The sequence below is a fragment of the Heteronotia binoei genome, chromosome 12, assembly GCF_032191835.1.
Source record: "Heteronotia binoei isolate CCM8104 ecotype False Entrance Well chromosome 12, APGP_CSIRO_Hbin_v1, whole genome shotgun sequence".
NCBI lineage: Eukaryota > Metazoa > Chordata > Lepidosauria > Squamata > Gekkonidae > Heteronotia > Heteronotia binoei.
Window position 1 is genome coordinate 79980676 of NC_083234.1, and position 25966 is coordinate 80006641.

General features: G+C 48.9%; 1 protein-coding gene across 1 annotated transcript in view; it reads right to left on the minus strand.

Moving 5' to 3' along the window:
• The window catches only part of BRD3 (bromodomain containing 3), a 79027-nt gene that overhangs the window by 17090 nt on the left and 35971 nt on the right, over positions 1-25966 (minus strand). The window contains exons 5-9 of the mRNA XM_060250443.1: positions 22596-22822; positions 20308-20679; positions 18515-18643; positions 15360-15551; positions 10072-10316 (exon numbers count right to left, since the gene is read on the minus strand). Of these exons, the coding sequence (XP_060106426.1) occupies positions 10072-10316; positions 15360-15551; positions 18515-18643; positions 20308-20679; positions 22596-22822 (1165 nt within the window). The remainder of the gene's footprint in view (positions 1-10071; positions 10317-15359; positions 15552-18514; positions 18644-20307; positions 20680-22595; positions 22823-25966) is intronic.

Here is a 25966-nt window from a genome sequence, read left to right on the forward strand (position 1 = left end):
AGTGCCCAAGCAGAGCCCCAGGACCCAACAGAACATCTCAGCTTAAGAACAGAGGTGGGGCCTGGGTCAATGGCCCACCAGGGGGGCATGGATGATGGGGGGGGGGATAAGGAGGTTGAGGAGGAATGAAGACTTGTGCACAGACAAGGGTCAGAGAGGGCAAAGGAGTGCAACAGTCAGGGAAGAGGGCCAAGGGGGTGACATTAACCCGGCGCCTTCCCATTCTGAGACCTCCAGCACTGAAGGGGACCACACCACCTGGGGGTGACGGCAGCCCCGGAGCAACCTGTCATGACAATGTGGTTTATTGTAGTACAGACCCAGCTTCTTTGTTTTGCCCTGTGATTACTAAGAGCCAGCCCGGGTTTCTCAAGAACAAGTCACGTCAGCCCGGGCCCATAGCCAGGACATTTTCACTGAAGGGGGGACTGGGGAAACTGGTGGGGCATGACATCACAAATCATAAACGAAAAACACACTTTCCTAGGCCACCCCTTCTGCAGAACATGAGGAGGAGGCTGGGCTGGCATGCCAAGGAACGTGGGGCGTGGCCTGGCGTGATCTTTTTTAAATCCTCCCCCACCCCAGGGTCTGCCTCCTCCTCCTCGGCACTCACTGCATGCTGGGGGGGGGGGGGGAGGTCAGGCAGAGCCCGCCAAAAAAGGATGGCCCCTCCTGGGAGAGGCGAGGCTCCTGCAGGGCAAATGGGTGGAGGGAGTGCCGGACTTCCCCCAGAGGAGACCGAGTGTGGCATTCCAGGGAGTACCTGTGGCTCCTCTGAGTTGCAGCAGCAGCCTCTGCTCAGGGCTGTCGGCTCAGAAGCTCCTGCTCCAGGCAGCGACATCTCAGCTTGCCACAGCACACCCCCCCCCCCCGCCATCTGCAGCCGAGTGGAACGCCACGTTCAGGAGGTGAGTCCCTGCAGGATCCTGGCCAGGTTGCAGAACCCTTTTGGAAGCTCCAGCACCTGTTGGCCATACAGCTGGGCTCAATTACATGCCAGCCTGCTGAAGCCAAGGCCTAGAAAGACAGTTTGCTTGCTGAGCCCTTGCCTGCTCTGAATCCCAGTCCCTGCCCAGTGACAATCTGTCTGGACTTGAAGATTTGCACGGCCCCAGCACAAACATCTGACGAAGCCTCTGTGTGAGGCGGCCAGCTCCAGCTTGCGGCCCTGTGGTCAGTTATTGGGACTGGAGCACAGCTTCGTTGCCACCGACAATCTCTGAAAAATGGCCCTGGGGTTTGCCTCTGAACCTACGGAATGACTGCAGCAGAACTCATTGGATTTAAAACTGCTGGTTTGTTTTCTCCTGGTTGCACTGGGAGTTTGTTGGGTCAAAGTGAAATCTGTATGAACAAACATGTATGAAATTGTTTTTTACTCTTTATATTGCACTTTTGAAATGTTGGAATAACAACACTTTTTGAAATTGTTATACGACTGCTTTGCCAGTAATTGCAGACGTGAGCCTTGGAGGTTTTCTGTGGGTTGCACTTGGAAGCTGCAGCTGTCCCAACAAACAAGGAGACATCTCCAGCTACTGGGGACACCCACTGACAGAGGAGAAGGCAGCATATGCAGGACTGGGCAATGGCTGCACTGCACTGTGACTGAATTTAAGCTTTAATTAAAAAAAAAACAGCCCCAATCCCAGTTTAGAAATGTGGGGCATGACTGTAAAGAACTTCCTGACAGAGCAGGCTTCCTCCTCGCGAGGTGGTGGGCTCTCCTTCCTTGGAGGTTTTCAGACAGAGGTGTGATGGCCACCTGACAGCCATGAAGATCCTGTGAACTGAGGCAGATCATGAGGGGGAGGGCAGGAGGGCTTAGTTCTGTGGCCCTTTCTCAGGAAAATCCCAACTGCCACTTGGAGGCGAGGAAGTGATTTTTCGCCAGGCCAGTTTGGCCAGGGATCCTGGAGGAGTTTTTTGCCATCTTCTGAGTAGGGAGCCTGCAGGGGTCCCTGGCGGGGAGGGGGGGGGGAGGAGGAGGTGTTTGTGGGTTTCCTGCATTGTGCAGGGGGTTGGACTAGATGACCCTGGAGGTCCCTTCCAACTCTGATTCTATGATAGTAATCTTATTAGTACAGCTGAAGCTATAATCACATCTAAGTAGAAAAGCAAAGATCCATCAACGATTTCTCAGTGATACAGAAGAATCTGGGATTGTTTCATCATGGGGGGAAAAATCTCAAATCAGCTTTCCCATTTAGAAGATCAACAATATCAATCTTACTTTATGAAACAATGCCCCCCCCCCTTTATAGACAATTTTAAAAAGAACAAAAAATAGGATTCTTTAAAGGTAAAAGCACTGGTCATTTCTGACTCTGGGGTGACGTCACGATGTCTTCACAGCAGACTTTTTACGGGATGGTTGGCTATTGCCTTCCCCAGTCACCTACACTTTCCCCCCAGCAAGCTGGGTACGCATTTTACCGACCTCGGAAGGATGGAAGCCTGAGTGAACCTTGAGCCGGCTACCTGAACCCAGCTTCTGCCGGGATCGAACTCAGGACATGAGCAGAGCTTGGACTGCAGTACTGCAGCTGACCACTCTGCGCCACGGGGCTCTTAAGGATTCTTTAGGCTAACTATAATCACAGCTTTTTCTGGATCTACATTTATATTAAATCTTGATATATTCATTATTTCCACTCTATGAAACTTTAATAATCACTGTACAATTACCTATATTGGAAAAAAATACTTTCTGCAATATAGCCTGTGTTCAAGGCAAATGTTATACTCTTATAAATCACAACTGCCTGAAGTTAAGAAGTGTTGAATATAATTTTGTTTTGGATTTTAACTATGTTTTAACTATGAATTTTAACAATTGTAGTGGCCACATCCTCAGTGTGACAGAATGGAGGCTCTGAATGTGAAAGGCCTCCTGGTAACACTTGAAAGAAAAACAACATATTTGGGCCTGAACTGCATGTTCCCCATCTGTAGGTAAAAAGATAGCTTCAGCTTACTACACGATTGCCATGCAGAGTGAATATGTTGCAAATAGTTCCCTCGCGGGAGCTGTTAGAACCCACTCATCCAGGGTAAGGGGACAGACAGCATCCTAAAGACCCAAGGTGAGAAATAACAACTTCCATGCATTTTGTAAAAACCCAAGGAACAAGAGCCAGCACAAACGGTAATACAGCGTGCTGGAAAATATTATCACTGGATTTAAAGCAGCGGTATCTTCTGTATTTTTCATGTATCATACTATGAAAACAGACATCTTGCAGATCTAACGCAACCAGGAATTTATTTGCAATAACTGTAAAACAGATTTTCAGTCCTGAAGCAGCTGATAAGTAAAGCTTTCTCCCTCCATCGTTCAGTTTCTGGTCTTCTTTGCCACTTGGGGTAGAGAGTGTGATCCCTGGCCATGTTTGGTTTGCATCTCTTCCACAGTGGGTGGGTAAACAAGGGGCAACATACATGTGCAGTACGGCGGCTTACTTATTGTCTTGCGGGGCGGCAGCTTCCCTCCTCTCTCCCAGAGTTTCATCCCCTGCGGATACCCTTCCTCATCTGTTGCTGGAGGCCATTGGAGTGCAGCCTACCAGCCTAGCTGACGACCAGGAGCCCCACAACTGCTGTGGGGCCAGGCGGTGTATGGAGGCCTGGCATGCTCGATTGCAGGTGCTGTTGGACTACTAATACGACCCCAAGATGGCTGCGGAATCCACAGGCAGCTGCGAGGTGCCTGAAGAGCTCAAGTATGCTGCCATTGCCTCTCTTAACCGCACAGTTGGGGGGACAAAGGGGAGGCTTCCACCCCCCACTGGGTCTCCTAAGCTGGGGGGGGGGCGCCTGGGGTTCAGACAGCACTACCACACTTTGCACCTTAAGCACTGCAGTGTTTTTATCCAGCACCATTTTAACCAGTTCTTAACCACCAATACACAAGGGGAATTTGAATTGCTGACTGCTAAATTGATTTGTTAAATAATTGTCCTGTTGGTTAATTAATTTTGGACTACTGGTTAATTGATTGGCTATCCAATGAATTTTATATTTCTGGCAAATTAATTGGGGGAGGGTAACTGGTTGGGGGGGCTGTTGCAATTAAGGAGCCATCAGAATCAATTAAATTATTTTTAGCTAATTAATTAAAGGTGTGATTGTGGGGTTGGGGTTTCAGATTAAATTAACTATTAGATTTAATTATTATCAGGTAAGCTTAAATTCGGAAACTGACTGGTTGGCGAGAGAGGAGAGGGTTGGGGAGCTAGCTTGTTGTTTAACACCCGGAGTAGGGTGATGAGCCGGGCCTATTCACAATTGGTCTGAGGCTGTGGAAGAGACCAGCAGGGGATGACCGGCCTGGGGATTCCAGAACTCCTGGGGAGGGGAAGGTATGACGGTGGGAACAGACAGAATTATAACGGAAGGAGGCCGAGACATGATAGCGCTCGGCCCCCTTCCAGTCTGCGTTTCATCCCGACGGTGGCAGGTAGAGGGGTCAGGTTGAATTACTCGCTTCCGTCATTGGTGTTAATGTAATGCCAGGTCCATAAATAATAAGACCTCAGTCCTTCGGGAGTTCTTGCTTGAGCAGGATGTGGACCTGGCTTGCGTGACTGAGACCTGAGTGCGAGATGGGGAGACTGTAGCTCTCTCCCAGACGGCTCCCCCAGGATACTCAGTCTTCCACCAGTCACGGACTAGCGGGCGGGGGGGGAAGGGTGGCTCTATCCATACTCCTTCCGGGGTCTCCCAGCCCCAGAGATTAAGGGCATTGAATGTGCCAGTCTGGCGTGGGACATTGGGGAGGGGTTGGCGATCTGGCTAGTGTACCGTCCGCCTAACGCACCAGCCGGTGCCTTACCGTCCCTGATGGAGGCCATAACAGGCTGGGCATAGGAGTACCCAAGGCTTTTGATCCTGGGTGACTTCAATGTCCATGCCGATGACGCAACCTCTCATCAGGCGATGGACCTTGTGTCATCCATGGCGACACTGGGACTCTCCAAACTTGTTACAATGCCCACTCACCAGGTGGGGCACATGCTAGATTTGATCTTTGCGGCAGGAGTTTTAGTGGATGGTATTACCGCTGAAGCAGTGCCATGGTCGGACCTCTGTGCCCTCAAGGCTTGTGTGGATGTCCCACCCCAAGCCCGTTTAGGCGGTGAGCACATTTTAGCTCGCCCGCGGAGCCAGATGGACCCGGAACGGTTCCAAAGGGCTCTACGGGATTCCTGGTCCCCTGGAGATTCCCTGGATGACCTGGTTGAGTCCTGGCTTGACAGACTCTCCAGAGCCATCGATGAGATTGCACCTCGGCATCCTCTGCGCCCTTGCTCTAAGCTATCGTAAATAGATCCCTTGCGGAAGGGCGTTTTCCAACACCTCTTAAAGAGGCAGTGGTCCGCCCTCTCCTGAAAAAATCGACATTAGACCTGCCGAATTGGCACATTACCAGCGGGTCTCGAATTTACCCTTTTTGGGTAAAATTACTGAGAGGGCAGTAGCGCTACAGTTACAGAGCTTTCTGGATGATGCTTCCGTCCTAGATGTTCACCAGTCCGGCTTCCGCCCAGGTCACAGGATGGAGACAGTGCTGGTCGCCCTGGTGGATGACTTCCAGCGGCATCTGAATCGAGGCAGCTCGACGGTACTGATGTTGTTGGAACTATCGGCAGCGTTCAATATGGTTGACCATCGGTTGCTGACCTGCTGTCTCACCGACGCAGGGATTCAGGGGTTGGCCTTTCAATGGCTTTCCTCCTTCCTTGATGGTCGGGGACAAAGGGTGGTGATTGGGGGAGAACTGTCCCAGAGGCACACGCTTGACTGCGGGGTGCCTCAGGGGGCAGTGCTCTCCCCGATGTTGTTCAACATCAACATGCGTCCCCTTGCCCAGACTGCCCGGAGGTATGGGTTGGGTGGTCACCAGTACACTGATGATACCCAGCTCTATCTACTGATGGACGGACGGCCTGTCTCCTAGAAAATTTGGACCTGGCGCTACAAGCCGTGGCTGGATGGCTTTGGCTGAGTAGATTGAAGATCAATCCAGAGAAGACAGAGGTCCTTTGCTTGAGTCGTGGCAGTCTGGGAAGGGAAATTCCCCTACCGGTGTTTGACGGTGCGCCACTGGGGTGCTACTTGGGGGTGCCACTGGAGTCTGCCTTGACAATGGAGGCCCAGATAGCAGCCACTGCAAAATCCACGTTTTTCCAACTTAGGCGGACAAGGCAGTTGGTCCCCTTCCTGGAGCGCGGTGACCTAGCAACAGTGATCCATGCAATGGTCACCTCGACGCTGGACTACTGTAATGCCCTCTACATGGGGCTGCCCTTGTGCCGAACCTGGAAGCTGCAGCTAGTGCAGAATGCGGCCACCCAGCTGTTATTGGGGCTCCCCAGGTGGGAGCACATTCAGCCGGGACTGTGGGAACTGCACTGGCTGCCAATAGTATACCGGATTCGTTACAAGGTGCTGGTTATTACCTTTAAAGCCCTATATGGCCTAGGACCTGCCTACCCCCACATGTTCCCCAGAGAGTACTTAGATCGGGATCACAAAATCTATTAGTAATCCCGAGGCTGAAGGAGGCCCGACTGAAATCAACCAGAGACAGGGCCTTCTCAATTGTAGCCCGCTGCTGGTGGAACCAACTGCCAGATGAAGTGAGGGCCTTGCGGAACCTTGTGCTGCAGGGCCTGCAAGACTGTCCTCTTCCGGCTGGCATTCAATTGACTTAGCACCGGTATTGAAGAGAAGTGGAAGAAGGCCGTCGCCACCAGAATAGCACCAACTCAATATTCTGTTTTAACTGTTTTAATCATTGCATATCTATTTTATAACAATGTGTAATTTTAATACTTATTAATTCAATTGTTTGTGGGATTTTATGTTGTGAGCCGCACTGAGCCTGCTTCGGCGGGGAGGGCGGGATATAAATCTAAATAAATAAATAAATAAAATAAACATTCTTCCCTAATGCAATACTAATTGCACTAATTCTGAAGTGGCCAGAATTGAGGCTGGTTTCTCCCAAACAGATCTAGTGATATCTCACAGTCCATCCAGAATCAGAAAGGCTATCAAAACCAGGTCTTGTCCTTAGGTTATGGATCCAAAGTGGAGACCTTGATCTCCAGTTCCTGAACCATGCAGATGCTGTTCAGAAAACAGTCCAAGACCTTCCTTATGGGAAATGGGTTTGAGTCCCCAACCATATCACCAGGGAACAGTTCTGATGGTAGTTTGGAGCTATGCTCAGATTTGGAGTCTTCCTCCCTAGAGTCTGAGTGAAAGACTTGCTCTTGTGTATGGCATCCTGCCAAAGATCTGTGCTTAATCTGTTGAGTAGATCTGACGTGCTCCCTGGCTGCCTGACAGAAATAATTACTCCACTCCAGGTTAAATGTAGGAGGTAAGTAATAGAGGTGGGAACAAAAGTAACTGAGGGGCTGGTCTCAGGTCCGACTGGCAAGGCAAGTGAATGTCATGGAAGGGCGGTAAATGTTGCTTGATCTCACCCTCCAGTACAGAAAGGACCAGCGACCTGCCATGAACTGATGGGGCCCAAGGGGGCGGAGGCAGCTGAAGACCCCCTGGCTCCGTTGGCTGGTCTGGTTCTGAAGCAGGAGCTTTCTCCTGCAGGGGCTGAATTTGAGTAGGCTTCTGACGGAGCTGAGTCTTAGCCTTCGTCTTTTTTGCTGGGGGTTCAGAGGTGCTTCTTGTGGCGTGAGATGAAGTCAGTGATCAAGACTTATGCTTTGACAGAATCACTTGGAGTGGTTCTGATCTTGAACCTGATGAAACTGATATTACCAAAGATGGTTGGAACAGGTGCTCAACCACAACAGATGACAGCTGCCAGGACTTCAGGCGCAGATACGGCCTTCTCTCATAGCCCTCTCCCTTTTAAGCTTTCAGGACAAACGGCTATGTCTACAGTCTGAGTCATTTGATGCTCACTCTAACAGGCACAGATCATGTGAATCATCTTTGTATCACAACAGGTTTTTGCACCAGTATCTCAGATGAGGCTGGGAGACAGTGGCAAAGGCCTGTCACAATCCTGACCTGATTAAAAAATAAACAAAAAACAAAGTGAAAGGAAGGGTAAGTCCAGCAATCCCAGGGGCAAACTTGAACTTTTAACTGCTTCTTTTTTTGTAAACACAATGCTAGAAACATGACTTCTTCCTGTGACAACAAAGATAGCACTGAAGGAAAAGGAGGAACATTTGATGCTTGGGCGTGATACGGCATGTGCATTCCAAGGAGAGGGAGTGCCCCCTCCTTTTTCATTTTAGCTAGAAATTTCTCCACAGCTGGTTCTGGGCATGCACAGCCTCAATGTGGGACTGCATAGAAGCCACGACAAGGACTCTGCACTGCATCTTTCCCTCATTTTTGCCAGGCCCTCAGAAAAGAGCAAAGCAAACCGGGCCCACACACGTCAGCACAGCATCTGCATGGAACGGTGTACACCCACACTGGTGACATTTTCTTCTCCTTCACAGCCACCATTTTCCTCAACCTGCCTTTTGCAAGCTTATTCGCTACAGTCCTGTGGTGTTGTATCTCTACAGCAATGCCAATTTTTAGAAAGCCTCCCCTCTCTGGTGGTGCACAAGCTGAAAACTGCAGGGGAAATGGCAGCTGACAGGGGTCAGTGTGCAGAAGACTCCAGTGCCCAATGAACGCAGGAGAGAGAATCCTTGGCCTGTGGAAACAACAGCCTTGGCGGTCAGGTTTTTGACCAGCAAAAGCCACGATGGTGCTTGGCTCAGAGGAAGGGGGCCACTGCAGCTGCCCTTCTAATAAGCTTTATCTTTAAACTGGAAAGGACTCCCAAACAGCAGAAGCAGCAGTTCCAGAACGTCCACTGTGATCCAGAGGGAAGGCGGCTTCTGGCCCTCCCCAGCTATAGCACAAGAACAAATGAAGCTGCCTTGTACTGAACCAGACCTTTAGCCCATGCTGTTTACTCAGACTGGCAGTGGCTCTCCAGGGTCCTACGTCTTTCACATTTCCTACCACTTGATCATTTTACCTGGAGGTGCCGGGGACTGAACCAGGGACTTTCTGCAGGCCAAGCAAACCCTCCACCACTGAGCCACAGCTCCTTCCCTCCCTAAGAACTTTTGAGACTGAGAACATAAGGCCAGAGACTGCTGGACGTTTCTTGCTGCACTGCAGGAGACATGCACTCCCACTCTGAAGTAGCACTGGCAGCAGAATTCAGTCCCCCCCCCCCCAAATGCGTCAGGCCCCCACCCAAATGGCCGCAGAGGGATCCTTGACAGCAATGGGAGTCATACCTGCTGCAGCCTCACAAGCCAGAGGAGCTGCAGAGGAAAGCCACCAGCAAGGCATGACTGAGGTCTCCTGTCCCCCAAGACTGCCCGTGTGCTTCACTTGCAGTGCTCCTGGGAGTCACAGACTTCAGCTCCAGATGCAGCTTTTAGCTTTCTGAAAGGACTCCTGGACAAATGTATCTATGCACATCTGCTATTTGAGCAACACCCATGTTGTGCTGTCCACAGACACATTATCAACCCACCACCACCTTCTGCTTTCTTGACTTTGGGCCTTCTTGTGGCTCAGTGCAGACCCAAAATGGCTCCAACACACTCGAGCTCATCGGAGGCCCCTGGGCTCCTCCTTACAGTCAGGCTTCTATGATCATGAGCACTTCGCTGGCACTGGAGCCCTTGCCAGACCACTCTGGGAAGCCTTGCTGGGAAACCTCTTCACAGGCTGGCTTTTGCACCAGCTTTGGCTAATGGAAACAGCAGTGCAGAAACAACTCCAAGCAACATTAGTGCCAAGACTGGAGGGGGGGGGGCTCGCCTGAGGGGAGAGGATGAAAAGTCCACAAGCAGGCAGCATCAGTTCTGCACCAGGCCTGCACGAGTGGGTCTTGTCTCTGTGCCTGTAGAAGCCCATCAATCAACACTACCCAATGCAGCAGGCACGTTTCTGCCACAAAACCTCCCGTAACCAGCTGGGCTTCTCAGAACTCTGTGGGCTTTGCCATGCTGCTTCCCAGGGGTTTGCCCACCTGGCCAACACCACTGAGCCCCAGGTGCCTCTTACCTGTTCACTGCGGGAAGGCTGTTAGTCTTCTTGGCCGGAGCTTTCTTCTGCTGAGCCTGCTTTGTCGGCTGGGCCACCTTTGCCTTCTTCTCTTCCTCTGCTTTTGCTGCCTTGTGCTTTTCTTTCTCCTTCTCCTTCTCCTTGTCCTTCTTCTTCTTCTCCTTCTCCTTCTTCTCTTTTTTTTTCTTTGGTTTGTTCACAGGAGCTTGGGACAGGGCAGCCAACTGTTCATGGACGGCCTTCAGCTGGCAGGGAAGACGGAGGATCAAAGCTAAGAAAGTCAAGTGCCTCTGAAGACTGCCCCGTGCAGTTCTGATCTCCTTGCGGGGGCAGTTCACACAAGCACTTGATCTCCCACTTCTCAACTGCTTCACCCTCGACATCTCTCAGTCAAACATCTGAATCAATTCACTTGAAACACATTGTTAGAACCAGCCAGGGGTAATGGGAACATCTGCTCTGTGGCGATGATGGCTCCTTCACACACGCAAGTCATCCAGGGATGAATGTTATGTGTGAACTGGCCAGCTGCAAGCCCACCCACCTCAGCTCATTCCCAGAATGGGACACGTTTGCTGAAGCCCTCCATGCAAGTGGCTGGCCGTGTGTGTGTGGGGGGGGCACCAATAAGCTCACAGCAGGAAATTCTCTGCTCAGAACTAAGACCTCCATAAAGTGGTTGTACAAATACCAGGATCTGAGGGGTTTCTTTTCCCCCAAGCTGCAAGAGTTGTGCAAATCACAGCTGCTCCTACATATACAACTTTCACATGGAGGTGCCAGTTCTCCTACACAGCATGGGCGGGGGGGGGGGGGGGCTTCTCAGTTGCAAGCCCAATGATGGTGGTTGTGCCCCTGGTGTGGGGACTTCTGCATGTGCCAGCCCCCAGCCTCTCTTTCAGGACTGAGGCACAGTCTACACATGCAGGAGAATGATGTGAGAGTCTGAACTGGGCCACTCTGACAGCAAGGGGGGGGCACCATTTTAAAAATCTCCCCACAGAAGAGCCTGCAAGGAGAAGGCTAGCACACCAGATTCTACCAAGTTTTCTACTTGCAAGGATGTGAAACATGGTCTCTCCCCCACCTACAGTCTCATTCCCTTCTCACTTTGCTGCTTAGGCAGACCAGTCTGAGTCCAGCTTTTCAGAGGCTGCTGAGTATCAGCTGCGGCACCCAATATTCTCATGTGTTCAGCAAACAGCAGGAAGGAACCATCCTTCACAAGAGCAAAGACGGCTCCTGTCACCTGCACTCCTTGCACTCAGGGAGCCTGGGGGTGCCTGAGAATGAGGCAGTGATGTGCTCCTTTGCCCCACTCTGCCCAAGCAGCTGCCTCTGTTGCCTTGCAAAGGAGCACAGGGAGTGAGGCGGGGGGAGGGGGTGGGGTGCGCGTGTGACCATCATCACCGTTCTCACCAGCCTGGCTCCTGTGCTTTTAAAAAGAGCCTGGCATACTCTTCCTGGAATACAGCTAAACAAAACAGAAATGTTTCCCCTGGCAAACTCTGGTGCACCAGAATGCTCTGAAAGGCTCAGGAACAGGACCAGAGAAAGACAGATGAAGAAGCAGAGACTGGATTTATACCCCACCCTTTACTACCCAAAGGAGTCTCAGAGCAGCTTCCAATCGCCTTTCCCTTCCCCTCCCTGCAACAGACACCCTGTGAGGTGGGTGGGGCTGAGGGCTCTCACAGCAGCTGCCATTTCAAGGACAACCTCTGCCAGAGCTATGGCTGACCCAAGGCCATGCTAGCAGCTGCAAGTGGAGGAGTAGGGAATCAAACCTGGTTCTCTCAGATAAGAGTCCGCACACTTCACCACTACACCAAACAGGCAGCAACCTGGTGGTGACAATAATTTGAAACGACTGGGAGGGACCCTGAACAGATCAGAAAGATCAGAGTTCAAATCCCAACTTAGGCAGGCCATGAGCGAACTGCCAGCCTGGACCACTTCTCAGGGCTGTTGTTGAGGGAAGCATCCCCCTGGCCAGCCACACCCTGCAGGGCTCGCTCCCAGCATTCCCCAAGTCCTTCTCTGGTTTGCACCAAGCAGAACTATGACTCCTTCCACTGGCTCAGTTCTGCTGCTTTTCACTCCATTAACTTAACCCAAGCCTTAAAGGCTGGGTGGGAGAAACATTGAATTATAAAGTCAATACATGCACATAAATAGGAATAAAAGTCAGGAGTTATTATACCAAATGGGGAGGAAAACAGCGGTCATTGGTGAATCCTTCTTCACAGAGAGGCAACACTACTCTTCTGGAGGCCACAAGCAGCCTCTATCTAGGATACCTCCAGCTTCAGTGACTGTGCTGCCTTTCCCTTATTGGAATGGTATGTTGACCTCTGCAACCATGAGGGCTAGAAACTTGCCCTTTGAGAACCAGAGTTGGCAATCTCAGGCAATTTCTTGGAAGCAGGAGATGCTGCTCCAGGGAATACAGTGATTTCAAGAGAGGCATAATCATGCTGCAAACTGTGCACCCATCAGAGGAACACTGTAAGGAGGAATTTACTGTTATTGTGCCTTTCCCCTGAAGGCCCCAAGATCTCTCAGTTTATCATCCTCAATTATTTATAAAGCTCCTTGTGTGTGCTACAGCGTCTTCACTTACTAGGTGGTCTATCAGGCTAACTGGCAGGCAACCACTAAAGTTTGGTCCAACCAGTTTACTTGGACAGGCAGAAACACTCTGAGCTCTCAGGCTGAGATCTTTCCCCGCATCACCAAGATCCTACTTGCCAGAGACCAAGTAGAAGACATTTGTTCTGCCATGGAGTTATGGCCCCTCTCTGTCTAAGTTGATTGGCAAAGGCTGGGTAGTATCAGGCTGGGTCCCTGGTTGGGGAAAGATCAGTCAAAGTGCCTTTGGATGCCCTGTGGACGGAAAGATCCTGCCCAATGACGGCCCAGTCTGTCCTGCCTCTGAGCCTCTCCTCTGCTGAACGGCCAGCTGGGAAGGGAGATCTGGGCTGCCTTGCTCCACCTTGGCTCCCTTGCAGCCACTCTGTCTTGAGGAGCATCCACACAACATTATCCTCTCTTTGTTCTACTTCTGTTGTTTTCCCCACTTTGCTGCAATCCTTCCCAAACCTGGTTGGGTATAATCAGTTTGGAAAGATCACAGTCAATGAAACTTGGGATGCCATGTGGATGGAAAGGTGTGTATATTGAAGGTCCCCCACCCAAATTGAAGCCATTTTCCTTACCTCAACCCTGTGGTCACCATTTCCACCAGATTTTTTTTTTGGAAGGGGGGGGAGGAGAGGGATGTTCTTTTGGGGTTTTTTTACAAAAAATGTTAATTAACAGATCACTATAGTACAATACTGTTACAGCAATCTATTGCAGCTTTCATTTATTTATTTCTTAACCAACTCTTTAGACCTTTTCTTTACAGAGTTACAAGGTAAAATATGCTGGCAGCACATTTCCTCTTCTAACTCCACAATGAAAAGCTCTAGAGATTAAATTTTTTAATGAAACCTGGGCACAAGTATATTATTGCAACAAACTGACATTGGCCCTAGTTGTGCTCGGTCGCCCTCTGTTCTGCCTTTGTCTCCTCTTTCTGTTGTTTTAGTAGAGGGGCCACTGATGAGATCCCACCCCAGGCCAAGGAGCCGCCTCCTTTGGTGTCCCAAACCCCCAGGTGAAGTTTCAATGGACTAACAGAAAAGTGCAATACGTCTCACTATGACACCCACAAAGATTTTGACAGCTAAATACTAATATGACAGAACACTTATCTGTACAAGAATAAAGAAATCAATAAAAAAATAAAAATAAACAAATACATTCCATCCATTCCAGTCTCGGGAGTCATTGACCTTGTAGCACTGCCTCAAAGATCGGGAACAATCCTGTGTGAACAAGAAGAGAGGCAAGGGAAGCAAATATTGTGTCCACACTGCGATTCCAGATGGTGGGGAAGGGTGTTGGGGCAGAGGATCCAAGGAGCTGCATTGCCACAAAATCACACTCCTGTTCTGACCTCCCCCTGAGAACTGGGTTTCCCCCCTGCTTTCTTTAATTGGTGTCAAGTTTCTGTCCCTCATGGCTGCTTAATCATCCCAGACTACACAACTGCCAGTATGGTGCTCCAGTCCCAATCACTCAAACAGCAAAACGCTTCACAATGGTTATGAATCCGCATAACAACCCTCTGTGGCAACTCCTGCTACTATTCTAGAGATAAGAAACTGAGGCCAAGGAACTTGCAGAAGGCTCTGCAATGTGCCACTGACACATCAACATCTCCCAGACCCACCCACCCTGGCCAAATACACATGAACATGGGAGTCTACCTTACACTGAATCAGACCACTGGTCCATCAAAGTCAGTGTTGTCTACTGAAACTGGCAGCAGCTCTCCAGGCAGAAAATGGTCTTTCTCCTCCCCCACTGCCTGGAGATGCTGAGGACTGAGCCTTCTGCATGCCAAGCAGACGCTCTGCCACTGAGTCACAATCCCTCCCCTAATACACTGGGACACTAGGAACCAAAGAGAACAGAAATTCTCCCCTCTGGCTTTGCACCCCCCACCCCATTATCTCAAGGAGTGTCACAAAGTTCCCAAGCAATTCTAAAAACCAGTTAGATTTCATTCATAAAGCCTATACAGCACTTTTTCCTGGACAAGGGTCCAAACTGCCCATGCACTGGCTTGGATCCCAAGGATCCTGTCCGCTTGCAAGTAGCCACCAACTACCCGGAGGGGGAGACTGGAATGGAACTCTTAAGCCAGGGCCAGTCTGCATAAGAGTTGTTGTTCTGAACTGCAATAAACATGTTTGTTGCAAAAAATATTTGTTTTCTTTGAAAATACTTATATTTTTCAATGTTGTTTATTAAATTTAGGAGGGGGGAGTAAATGACAGGGTGAGGCAACTCTGAAACTGTTTGGAATCACTGACACAAAGCTTTGATTGTTCAAGTTCACATCTTTGTTCAGCCACGATGCTTCCTGGGTGGCTGCGGCTAAGTCAGGATCTCTTTGATGCCTCACGTCAAGGTTGAAGGCAAAAAGACACATTGCAGGCTAACCTGATTGCCTGAGATAAGCATCACCTTCCCACAAGCAGAGAGGGGGATTTTTCAAAGGGGTTTTTTTTTTGGGGTTGGTTGGTTTTAAAGCAGCCACAAAGGCATGATATGGGCTAGTAAAACCTTTTAGTGGGCCATTAACTTTGTGGCCCCATGAGCCAAGGCTGATCTCTTAGAACGGGCCTTGAATAAGCTGGGAATGGCTCTCAGCAAGAACGGAGGGAACCTCTCACCTGCTCCTGGAGCTCAGCCAGGCGCGTGGCCCTCTCCTCTTCGGAGTCGGAGCTGTCGGAATCCGAGGAACTCTCCTCGCTGCTGTGGCTGCTCTCTGTGCTCTTGCTCACCACCGGTGCTGCTGGAGGGGGCGGAAGGGGAGGCTCTGCTGGCTCATCCGGCATCTTGGCAAATCTCATCTCAAAGACGTCCTGCAGGAACAGGGAGCTTCAGGAGGGGAAGGAACAAAGCAGCCTCCTCTCACAGCTCTTCCCAAACCTTGGATCAGTTGAAGGCACCTCTCACTTCAACGCTCAGCAGAACACAGACGAAGTTTCTTGATCTGCTCGCATTGTGCAAATACACCCAACTTGCATACTGTACTCAAGGAAGGAATGAGGGGAGGGAGACTGCTCTTATCATAGAATTTCAGACACAAAACTAGACAGCTCCATTTAAAAAATGTGTGAGGAACTGAAGATCTTCGTGCAACAAAGAAGGCCCGAGAAAATGGTTCCTGAAGGAGCCTGCTGCTGCTGGGCTGTCACAGCAATGCTAGCCTCAGCCTGGCTGGCTCCTAGTGAGGACCATGGCTTCTCAAACAGACAGAAAGAATCTTCTGCGGTTCCCCAGGAAGGCAGAAAAAGTGCAGTGTGTGACTTCAGCTTCCCAAGGATCTCAGCTTTCATTAAATCCAACAAGCAAGTATCTAGCCTTTATGATATGCAAAAATATGCTGGAAGCATGCGTGGGCTGAAATCAGAAACCCCAGGAGGAAGAGCCAAATGAGATTTTGAAAGGGGGGGCACTGTCCTGTAGAACTGCCACCCCTCCTCACAGCTACTAAAACTGGCATAAGTGATGTGAGTATAGCAGGGTCAGTTATGCATAACTTATACAACATTCCTCAGAGCCAAACTGTACATAACAGCAGAGAGGGGACCAACCTACAGTGGCTGATTCCTTTTTAGGGGGAAATGGAGCCACTTGGCACTTTCAGCTACGGCCTGGTCCTGATTCGTTCTGTGGTGCAATGACAGCAGACAATCTTGCCCCTTTCCTGGTGCTCTCTGAAGTGTTGAAACAGCCCCAAGGGTGGGGTTTGGCTCTTTAAAAGGTGTACAAGAAGGGGACAACATCACCTGGTACCTCTGCAGCATAGGTCTGATTGGGCCCTTGTAGCAATCTTTAAGCAGCTAAATTTTCCTTTAAAACATTGCCAGGAGACAAGCGTTGGACCTGTGTCTGCTGCAATGTGTGTTGTGGCCCTCGGCCCAGTTTCTCTTGCTGAAGAATTTTGATTCTATGGGTCACCAATTTTAAGGGGGGGGGGAGGGAGAGAAAAGATCCCAGAGACCACACAGACCTGAATATAACTGGAAAAAGAGAAAGAAAGGCCTGCTCAGTGTGCCAAAACATCAAGCACTCTATGTGCCAGCAAATGCCAAGATACGTTCTGTGGCCCACTTGTATGACTAATCAGAAAAATATCCCAGAGTCAAAGTAAAAGCATCAAGAAAGGCCCCTGTAGGTACTCCAAATGTGCCTCCTCTGCGGCACCTTTGCACTGGGAGCAACCAACAAATAGCTCTATCCTGGCCTCACACAGAGATGTCAGCTCCTCAGAAGATCCCAACTGTTGCCTCCTCTCATGAGAATCTGCTTTGGGCATACGTCTTTTCCAAGCAGAAAATAAAGATAGGTGGAAAGTTTGAGTCCAGTGGCACCTTAAAGACCAACAAAGTTTTACACAAGGTATGAGCTTTCATGTGCATGCACACTGCTTCAAATAAAATGAAATGGAAGAAAACCTTTCAAAGTTATAGTCAGAGGCTGAATAGGAAATTAGCACATAATACGATGACAATAATATTTTGAGACAAAGCAGGAATAACTAGTTAAGTGTATAGGATCAACAGCTGTATGGAATTAATTAAGAGGGAACAACAGTTAAAGCAATAAATATGTCAAAATGTGTGAGACCCCTTTACAATGCCCCATTCATCTCCTCTCAAGTGTGAAGGTAATAAACAGCATTTTTTCTGTTTTGTTGCTTCAGACTAACACGGCTACCCATCTGGATAGGTGGAAAGTGAATAACTTTGGAAATAATCCTCTGCAAAATGTGCAAGAATCCACAGGAACTTAATATTTTTTCCACTTTGCTCCTGTTTTTCTACATTTTTTTCTGCCTGCTGGTGCAGCCATTCTTGTTTCAATTGTTGTCCAGAGAAGACTCACGCAGTGCTCAGTGGCTGACCTCAATGAAAGTTTGGAACATCTAGCGCATTTGTGTAGGATGATTTTGGAGTGATCCAATCAGTCCTAACGAAGAAACAGAGCTGATTTTCCCTTCCTCTGAGGAGGCTGCCTGTTGCACCTCTGCATGTCACTGTTCTGCACTTGCTTCCTTCCAAACAGGTGCAGAAAGCACAGTGAAAGTACATAGCCTGTGAGGAGGCTGACCAGAAAAAGACACACTCCAAGCTGTACAGCTGGGGTCCCCAGTAGGGTGCTGTGAAAACTGTGGACCCCATCAACTGTTCCTAGAAAGTGTGAGGAACCTGGTGGGCCTGTTGCTTTGCCCATAGGGTTTCTGATTAGCTGTGCAGATTCAGAAACACATTCCCACCAAAGCACAGGGATCTTCACCTTGTGACTCCAAATAAGGTGTATGTATACAAGGAAATATTTTTAAACCATATGTTTGTTCAGGCAAAATTTCTTTCTGAAATGTTGAACAGTTACTATTAGAGTTATGCATGACCTTAATCTCTGATGTTTTGTTGTTGGCTCCACATTTTCTGGTTGCACCAATGCTCCCTCTAAGCTGTGGAGTCATGTGAGCAAAAATTCTACTTTGTGAGCTACTGGCATTAAAAATGTAAGCAAGCAGTTTGGCTACTGCATAAATTGGTTTGCTCCAGGGCCATCCTTCCTGAGCTAAGACAAAAATGTGTGAGCCGGAGGCTAGAAATCTGTGAGCTAGCTCACACCAACTCAGCTCACAGGGAACTTTGAGTTGCACCCACCAGCCTGTGTCAGACTTCCAAAGCTGCCTGCAGGATCAAAAAGTTGGGGACCCCCTGCTGTAGAGGAACCATTCATCCTGCAGTCAAATACATTTCTCATGGGACCGGTTCTGATTTTATTTTGTGTTTAGACCACACTTTACCTGAAGCTTCCTGGCCATGGCTACAACCTCATGGTCGGGGGGATTGTACTTGTAACAATTAGAGAACATTAACCGAATATCCGCTGCAAACCCCTGGGCATCCTGATATTCCCGGCTGTCCATTTTTTTCTGCAAACACAGGAAGCCAAAAAGGAGTGGAGGGAGGGGAGAAAATTGGGGAGGAAGTAGGCGAGGAAAAAAGAGCTATAAGCAGCATGCATTCACAGATGAAATGGGCAACAGAGAAAAGCCCCCCCACACACACACACACTTTAAAAAGTAAAAGGTCAGGAAAACAGTTTCATCCATCTTGTGACCTCACTGCAACCAATGGGGAGAACAACTTACAGACATTTTTGATCTTCAACAGTGCTCATGAAACATAAGAATAGCCAAAAGGGTGTGCAGTAACTCCTGCAGCTAGGAAAGCTTCTAGTGGGCGTTAAACAATTGGTGCTAGAAGAACATAAGGAGAGCCCTGCTGGCTCAGACCGAAGGCAGATGCCCTCTGGCCACTGGTCTTCAGTGGTGGGGGAGGGGATTGCACCGCTCTGAACAGCTCACTGTCCCTCCCCATAATGGCACAATGCGAATAAATTATGCAAAAATCACTGAACAAATGGAAACACATAAAATGCTTCACCTGGCACAATTTATTCATATACATTTCCTTGTCTTTGCATAGAATTTGACACAGAACAAAGCTGGGATTCCCAGGATGCTGAATGCCAAATTCTGTATGTGCACTGTGCAGTCACGTGTCCAATACTGTCCAAATCCTCCCAAGCCACATGCTCCAGGCGCCCCATCTTACCACTGCGACTTCCTTGACAGACATGAGCTCTCCCTTTCTGTTAGGGCCAGAGCTAGAAAGCTTTTTTTTTCCGGGGGGGGGGGGGAGCACCAAGGGGTCAGGGAAGCAGAGATGGCACTGAAGAGGGCAGCAACTGGGGAGACGAGGCATGCCCGCTGGAGCCGTGCAGCTGAGGAGGAATTGGCCAGCTCACTTCTTGAGGGACAGGCGGTGCCTTCCCTGGACTGAATCTGCACCCCACGCGGGCCATGCTGCTGGAGGAAGCCCAGCCACCGTCATTGATGCTGCTGCAGCCTCTTCTGCGGCAAGTACTGGCAGCTGCATTAAATTCCCTGCTCCCCAAGTTCCAGAGAAGACTGGAGGGGGTGGGGGACTGTCCAGGATCCTGTCGCAGCTCAGAGCTCAGGAGCTGTCAGCCCATACCAGAGCTCCGCCAGCATTCCACGTGCCTCAGCAGCAGCAGCACCACCGCCTCCTCCCAGTCCCACTGAGTCCTTCTCAGGCTTCTCCCCCGCCAGCCCGACTCACTGCCACCACCAGGCTGAGCAGGAGCACAGCCAGCAGGAGTGCTTCACCAACACCCACCGAGCTTGCCCATGGTCACCTGGTGGCCCTGATCCCAGGCCATGTCTCTCCCCACCTAGCTACACACCTGCTCTATGGTACAGGGTGAGAGGGGAATGCTTCTGAGACTCATGCAGCAAGTGGCAGGCCAAGACAGCTACTGCTGACCTGTTCTCTGCTGAGCCCCAGAGCCCCCACTGCAGGACCTGGCAAGCTTCAAGCAGCCCCAGAGTGGCACCTGGTCCTGTGTGGCAGCCATCTCCAAAGGGGTTCACAAACTGAACAAGGTGGCCCTCAGGGACCAAGGCTAAGCTGTGCTTGAGACAGCCCAACTCTGCGTGCCTCTCACTTGAGACACCAAGCAACACAGGTGAGTGAGCTTTAGGATGTGGGGAGGTGGAACAGATGGACATACTTTCACAGTGCTGAGATCCATCGGGTGCTTGATAATGTCATGGTAGTCATGCAGCTCCAGGGCCTCGGCATCCACAGGCTTGTAGAAGGGCCAGGCATAAGCAGCATGCTTCTTGGACAGCATCTCCTTAAGGATGCTGTCACAGTATTTCAGGTGTTCTGAGAGCTTGCCTTTCTTGCCCGCGTGCTGGGGGACCTCCCCATCTTCCAGGTCTTTCTTTGGTGGTTTGATGGGCCGGCCCCCACTTTCCCGCCGAGCCACTACTTTTGCCTGCTTGGGGTCCGACAGTGGGGTGGGTGACTCACTCCGGCTTGCAGTGATGGCCGACGTGGTAGGCGTGGTCGTGTCTGCTTTCCGCTTCACTCCCTTCTTCTGAAATTCACAAACAAATTCAAATTAAAGGGATTCTGTGGGTTTTTTTCATGGAAGTGCTATTAGAGGCTGTTCTGAGGTGATAGCTGGGGTCTGTGTGAATCCCCTGCCAACACAGGGAAATGGCAGCAGGAGGTGCAGAATCTGGCTTCCCAGCAATCTCCTGTTTCAAAATAAAAGACAAACTCCTCGCCTGCAGCTGGGCCAGGCAACTTCTAGGGAGGCCCCAACTTGTGCTATGACTCACCAGGCTCCATTCCCAAAACACAGCTGTGCCTTTGAGATGTGAAGAAATGCTTACTGAGAACTATGGCTGTGCATTCAGATCTACCCAAGCCAAAAATATAACCCAAAAATACTTTTTATCAGTGTTTTTAGGTATATCATGGCTTTCCAAATGCATTTGGGTTTTCTTGGAAAACAAAAACAGAACAAAGATCCTGAGAAAATCCGAAATACATTCAGGCATTATCAGTAAATCCAAAAACAGCCATCTGTTGGACTTCTACTGCAGTCCTTTTGAAGTTTAAAGGGACTGCAGAAGACAGCCCAAGGATCCACTGTGCTGGGGGGAGCAGACTGTTCCGGGCTTCAGGAGAAGGCAGCTCCAGAAGCTGCTGTGTTGCAGGCAGCAATTTGCTAGCTGTGGCACAGTAGATCCTGGGGCCAGCTTCTCCTGCAGCACGGTTTAAACCACGTTGCAGGAGAAGCCATCCCAGCCAGGTTTGTGGCAGCAGAAAGAGGCCTCCCCGTGCACACCCCTGCTGAGAACCCTTCAAGGAAGCCCAAGCCCCAGCTGCCATCCTGCTATGGAACTCAGAGAGCACGAACAGCTACAGAACAGGCAGGAATCAACAGGGGAAGCATCTTGCCTCCTGAGTCTTGAAAATAAAAGCTGAGGCTCTGGAAAGGCACATCACACCACGTCTGGACACAGCAGAAATAAGGTGCAGAGAAGAGGGCTGTTAACAACCATGCTATCACCCTCCTCGTATGGAACATAAGGGCTCCCGTAGTGCTGAGGTCAACCCACGTGTGTTTCCTCAAGAGGACTAAGATATGATATGCAAAGTCACATAAATGAATAGATTGCCCAGTTTTGTCAAAGCAATGCAATATGGCCCTAAATCTTACAGCTGTTGTTTCCATGGACCTTAAGCTGCAACTTATTCAGCAAAAAATCATGTTTAGGATATCCTAGACACCACAGCACCTTTTCAGTAAAGGAACAGGTAAAGTACCCAGCCTGCAACTTACACCACACAACTCTTAATATGCTTTGGGGCCTGTCCAGCCATACAGACTTTTTGGGAGGAAGTAATTACTTGTATCAGTTTTGTATTAAAATATTCGTGGATCTTTTGAGGATGCTTATGTACTTTTAAACTATTTTCCTGTCTCCTGCAGACACCCTGATGGTCAACAAAAATGGACCTTCTGTGCCCTTAAAGTTGCTAAAAGGCTGAGATTACAGCACTGAAGAGATAAATGCCCCCCTCCAGTAATGCAATGGATTTAAGGTTCACAACCTTGTTAACATTTCAGTACATGGCATAGAGATGACAACTATGGATGGACCTATTTTTAGATATCTGGAAACTTTTTACAGATGCTTATCTGTAGACTCACCACCACTGCTGTTATATTTTTATTTCTTTCTGGCTGGGGTCGCAATTAAAAAAAAATTAACACTACTACTAAGAAGCCAAAACCATGTCAAATCTCCTATCATGGCCAACCTGAGAGGACTTAGGGGACATTTGGGGGGCAGAGAGACTAAAGAAAAGTGGCTCACATTTGAGATGCATACACAAACACACCCCACACGCACACTGCTCCCCACACCAAGCCTTGCTGAAGAGGGAAGAAGCCCAAACTCTGCAGAGGCCCATCCCGTCCTCTGGCTTCTCGATTACCTTGACAATCGGTGGTGTTGGAGGAACGACTGGCATGATGGGAGCAGCAGGAGGTGGAGGCGGAGGGGGTGCAGCAGCAGCAGGGGGAGCGGCGATGGGGGCGACGTTTGCGGTGATGGTTGGCACAGGCGTGGCAGCAATGACTGGCGTCTGCGAGACCGAGGGAGGGACGCTCTGGAAGGGAGCCGGCAGGGACACAGAAGACACAGCTGCAGCGTGCTGCGCTCCTGTTTGAAGAGACAGACAAGTTAAACCTAGGTTGGCCATCTCTGAGCTAACTCTTTTAAAAAAAGAAGAGCTACTTCTGTAAAGCTGCCATGCTCAGACAGAAGTATTAATTGCCAGTGACCACCACCAGGCACAGCTGATGTGGCCACAGGTAGCACCGACAGGGCGAGAGGCAGGTGGTCCACACAGAGCAGAGCTTCTCATCTCATCCCTCGGCGGCTCTCCCTGCCACCATCCACGGGCTCTCTGACCCCCCCCCCAATTAGATTCTTATTTTGTGGTTTTTAAACAGCAATCTGCCCAAGGCAATTCTTTTGCTTTAAAGCTTACTGGGGGAGGGAGGGATTTGAACTCACATCTAAGTCCAATACTTTTTGCTGCACCACACAAGTGTTCCTGCCTTAATGAACAGCTCAGCAACACCACGGCCCTTTCCTTTTTGAAAGAGTTGTGTCTATTCCTGTTCCTAAGAGGCACTAAGGAACATCAGGAGATCCCTAATGGATCAGACTGCATCCCCATTGAATGAAGCATCTTGTTTCCCACAGGAGTCAAGCAGTTGTCCTGGAAGACCCACAAGTAAACCCACAATGCCATCCTCTGACATTGCCCCTAGCAGCTGCATGCAGAGGTACACTGTCTCTGATCATGGAGGTTCCATTTAGCCATCACAGTTCACAGTCACTGATTCAGGCAAGTAACAAAGAGCAGATTTCCACATCTTTGCAGCCTGTGACAGAGTAGAATTGCCAGAGGGGGAACTGCCCACCCCTTGCCCTGGCCCCTTTAACCAATTTTTCTCTGTGTCAGAGACTGGACACTGGAAATTTTTTAATGTCCCATAAGGATGAACTTTGCTGTTCTCACAAGGTAATGAACATGGCACATGAGCACCCTTCTATTATTCTGGGGAGAGTAGAGAAAACTTCCTGTACATGTTTCAGAGGGTAGCCATGTTAGTTTGCATTAGAACAGTTAGAATTAAGCCCAATAACTCCAAGATTTGGGAGGTACAAGCTTTCAAGGATCAAAGTTGTCTTTGGTGTCTGGTGTAGTGGTTAAGACAGCAGACTCTAATCTGGGAGAACTGGATTTGATTCCCCACTTTTTCTCACATGCAGCTGCTGGGTGACCTTGGGTCAGTCACAGCTCTCTTAGAGCTATTCCACTCAAGAGTAGTTTCTGTCAGAACTCTCTCAGCTCCACCTACCTCACAGGGTGTCTGTTGTGGAGAGGGGAAGGGAAAGGAGATTGTAAACTGCTCTGAGACTCCGAGTGAAGGGCAGGTATATATTCAATCTCTTCTTTTTCTCTTCTTCTTTGTGAGTTCCGGAGAGCCAGTATGGTGTGGTGGTTAAGAGAGTCAACCTAGTATCTAAGAGACTCAGGTTCAAATCCCCACTTGTACCATAAGAGCTCCCTGCGGGACTTTGGGCCAGTCAATCTCTCTCAGTCTAACCTACCTCACAGGATTACTGTGAAGATAAAATGGGGGAGAAAAGAATCACACAGGCTGCCTTGGGTCTCCACTGGGAAGAAAAGTGGTATACAGATAAATAATATATAAAACATTGTAGGTCTCAGAGATGCTACTGGACTCCAGTGCAGCTGTTTTTCCTACACTCTTTCTCAAGCATAATTTTATTAGCCTCTAAATATCTCATCCTTGGGTCATCTAAACAGGCAAGTTCCAGACACACCAGCCTTTCTTCTGCAATGTATACATACATTATATTTTCTTTGATCACAGCAAAGGGTGCACACATTCCAAATTTCAGCAGTGTTGGTTGTGGAATATATCACTGCATGAATCTTAGATTTTATTTGCTTTATTAAATCAAGTTTCTTACTGATTTAAAAACTGTGTTTCATTTCCAGTTAGCTTAGAGGACCCACGTTATTTTCACTTGGCTGAGAGAATCCATAATAAAATGTATATGTATAAAATCACATTTTAAAATTAGCTTCTATACAGCATTATAGCCACAAAATCAAGGACAGCAGCAAACTACAGTCAGATATCATCTGGCATTAAATGCCTGAGTCAACCAACTTCAAGCTTTTAACAACAATCAGATCTCAGGTTCCAGGCAGCCCAGCCAGTCCCTGGCTCAGCAGTTTGGAGGCCACAAGGAAAAGTGGCCCCCAACCAGATGGTATGTAGGACTGCTAAGAAACAGTCTCCTGAGAATCTTCACAAGCAGGAAGGAAACGGGGGGAAGAAGAAGGCTCTCTGCTCCTTCAAGCATCTCTGGCCGATGCAATTAAGGGCTTCATAGGTGACCAACCTGCCCCTGAAGACTGGGAGCCAATCCATTCTATGGGGCACAGGCATAATAATCTCTCTGCGGCTCACGAATCTGGCTGCTGCATTCTGCATTGACACAAAAAATACAATAATATAACCATGAATACTTACTAAATATTGATCAAACTGTTTTTTAAATAAATATTACATAAATGTATTTATTAGTTCACTAAACTGATTGAAGGCTTCTGAGTAAGTAATGGATGAAGTGATTCTCCTTTGATAAAGTGATTCTGTCTTTGATAAAGGATCGAAACAGAGATTTCAAGCTAACTCTCCGTCAGCAGAGTCACAAGGAGAAACTACCGTCTTCTCAAAGGATTTTGAATGTAAAATGGACTGTGGGAAGCATCCTGCACTTTATCTCAGGAATAAGAGTTACCAATTGTCAGCAAACTTTCTAGAGAACGAGTGATGCCTCGTTGAGCTACTGACTGTATTTGAAACCACTCTTTTCACAGTGGGCTGTATCTTGTATTTTGATAAGAGATTGTAATAACAAAGAGAGAAACTGGCTGTAGGTTATGTATTATTTATTTTTGTAACAATTACCTGCACTCTATATGAAAACATTTATATAATATTTATTTAAAAAAACAGTTTGATCAATATTTACTTAGTCTTCACAGTAATATTATTGTATTTAGATGACTTCCATTCTGTGATTGCATTCTGCATTGAGACCGCTTCCATGTGGAGTGGGGGTTTTTCGGGGGGGGGGGTTAAGCATCCCCACAAGGTCATCCCCTCATCACCCACTTTCTCTGTTTCCTTTCTTTTTGCTGAAATCTTCCCCAAACTGAAAATTTTGGAAAGACTGGAGTCATCATCTCTT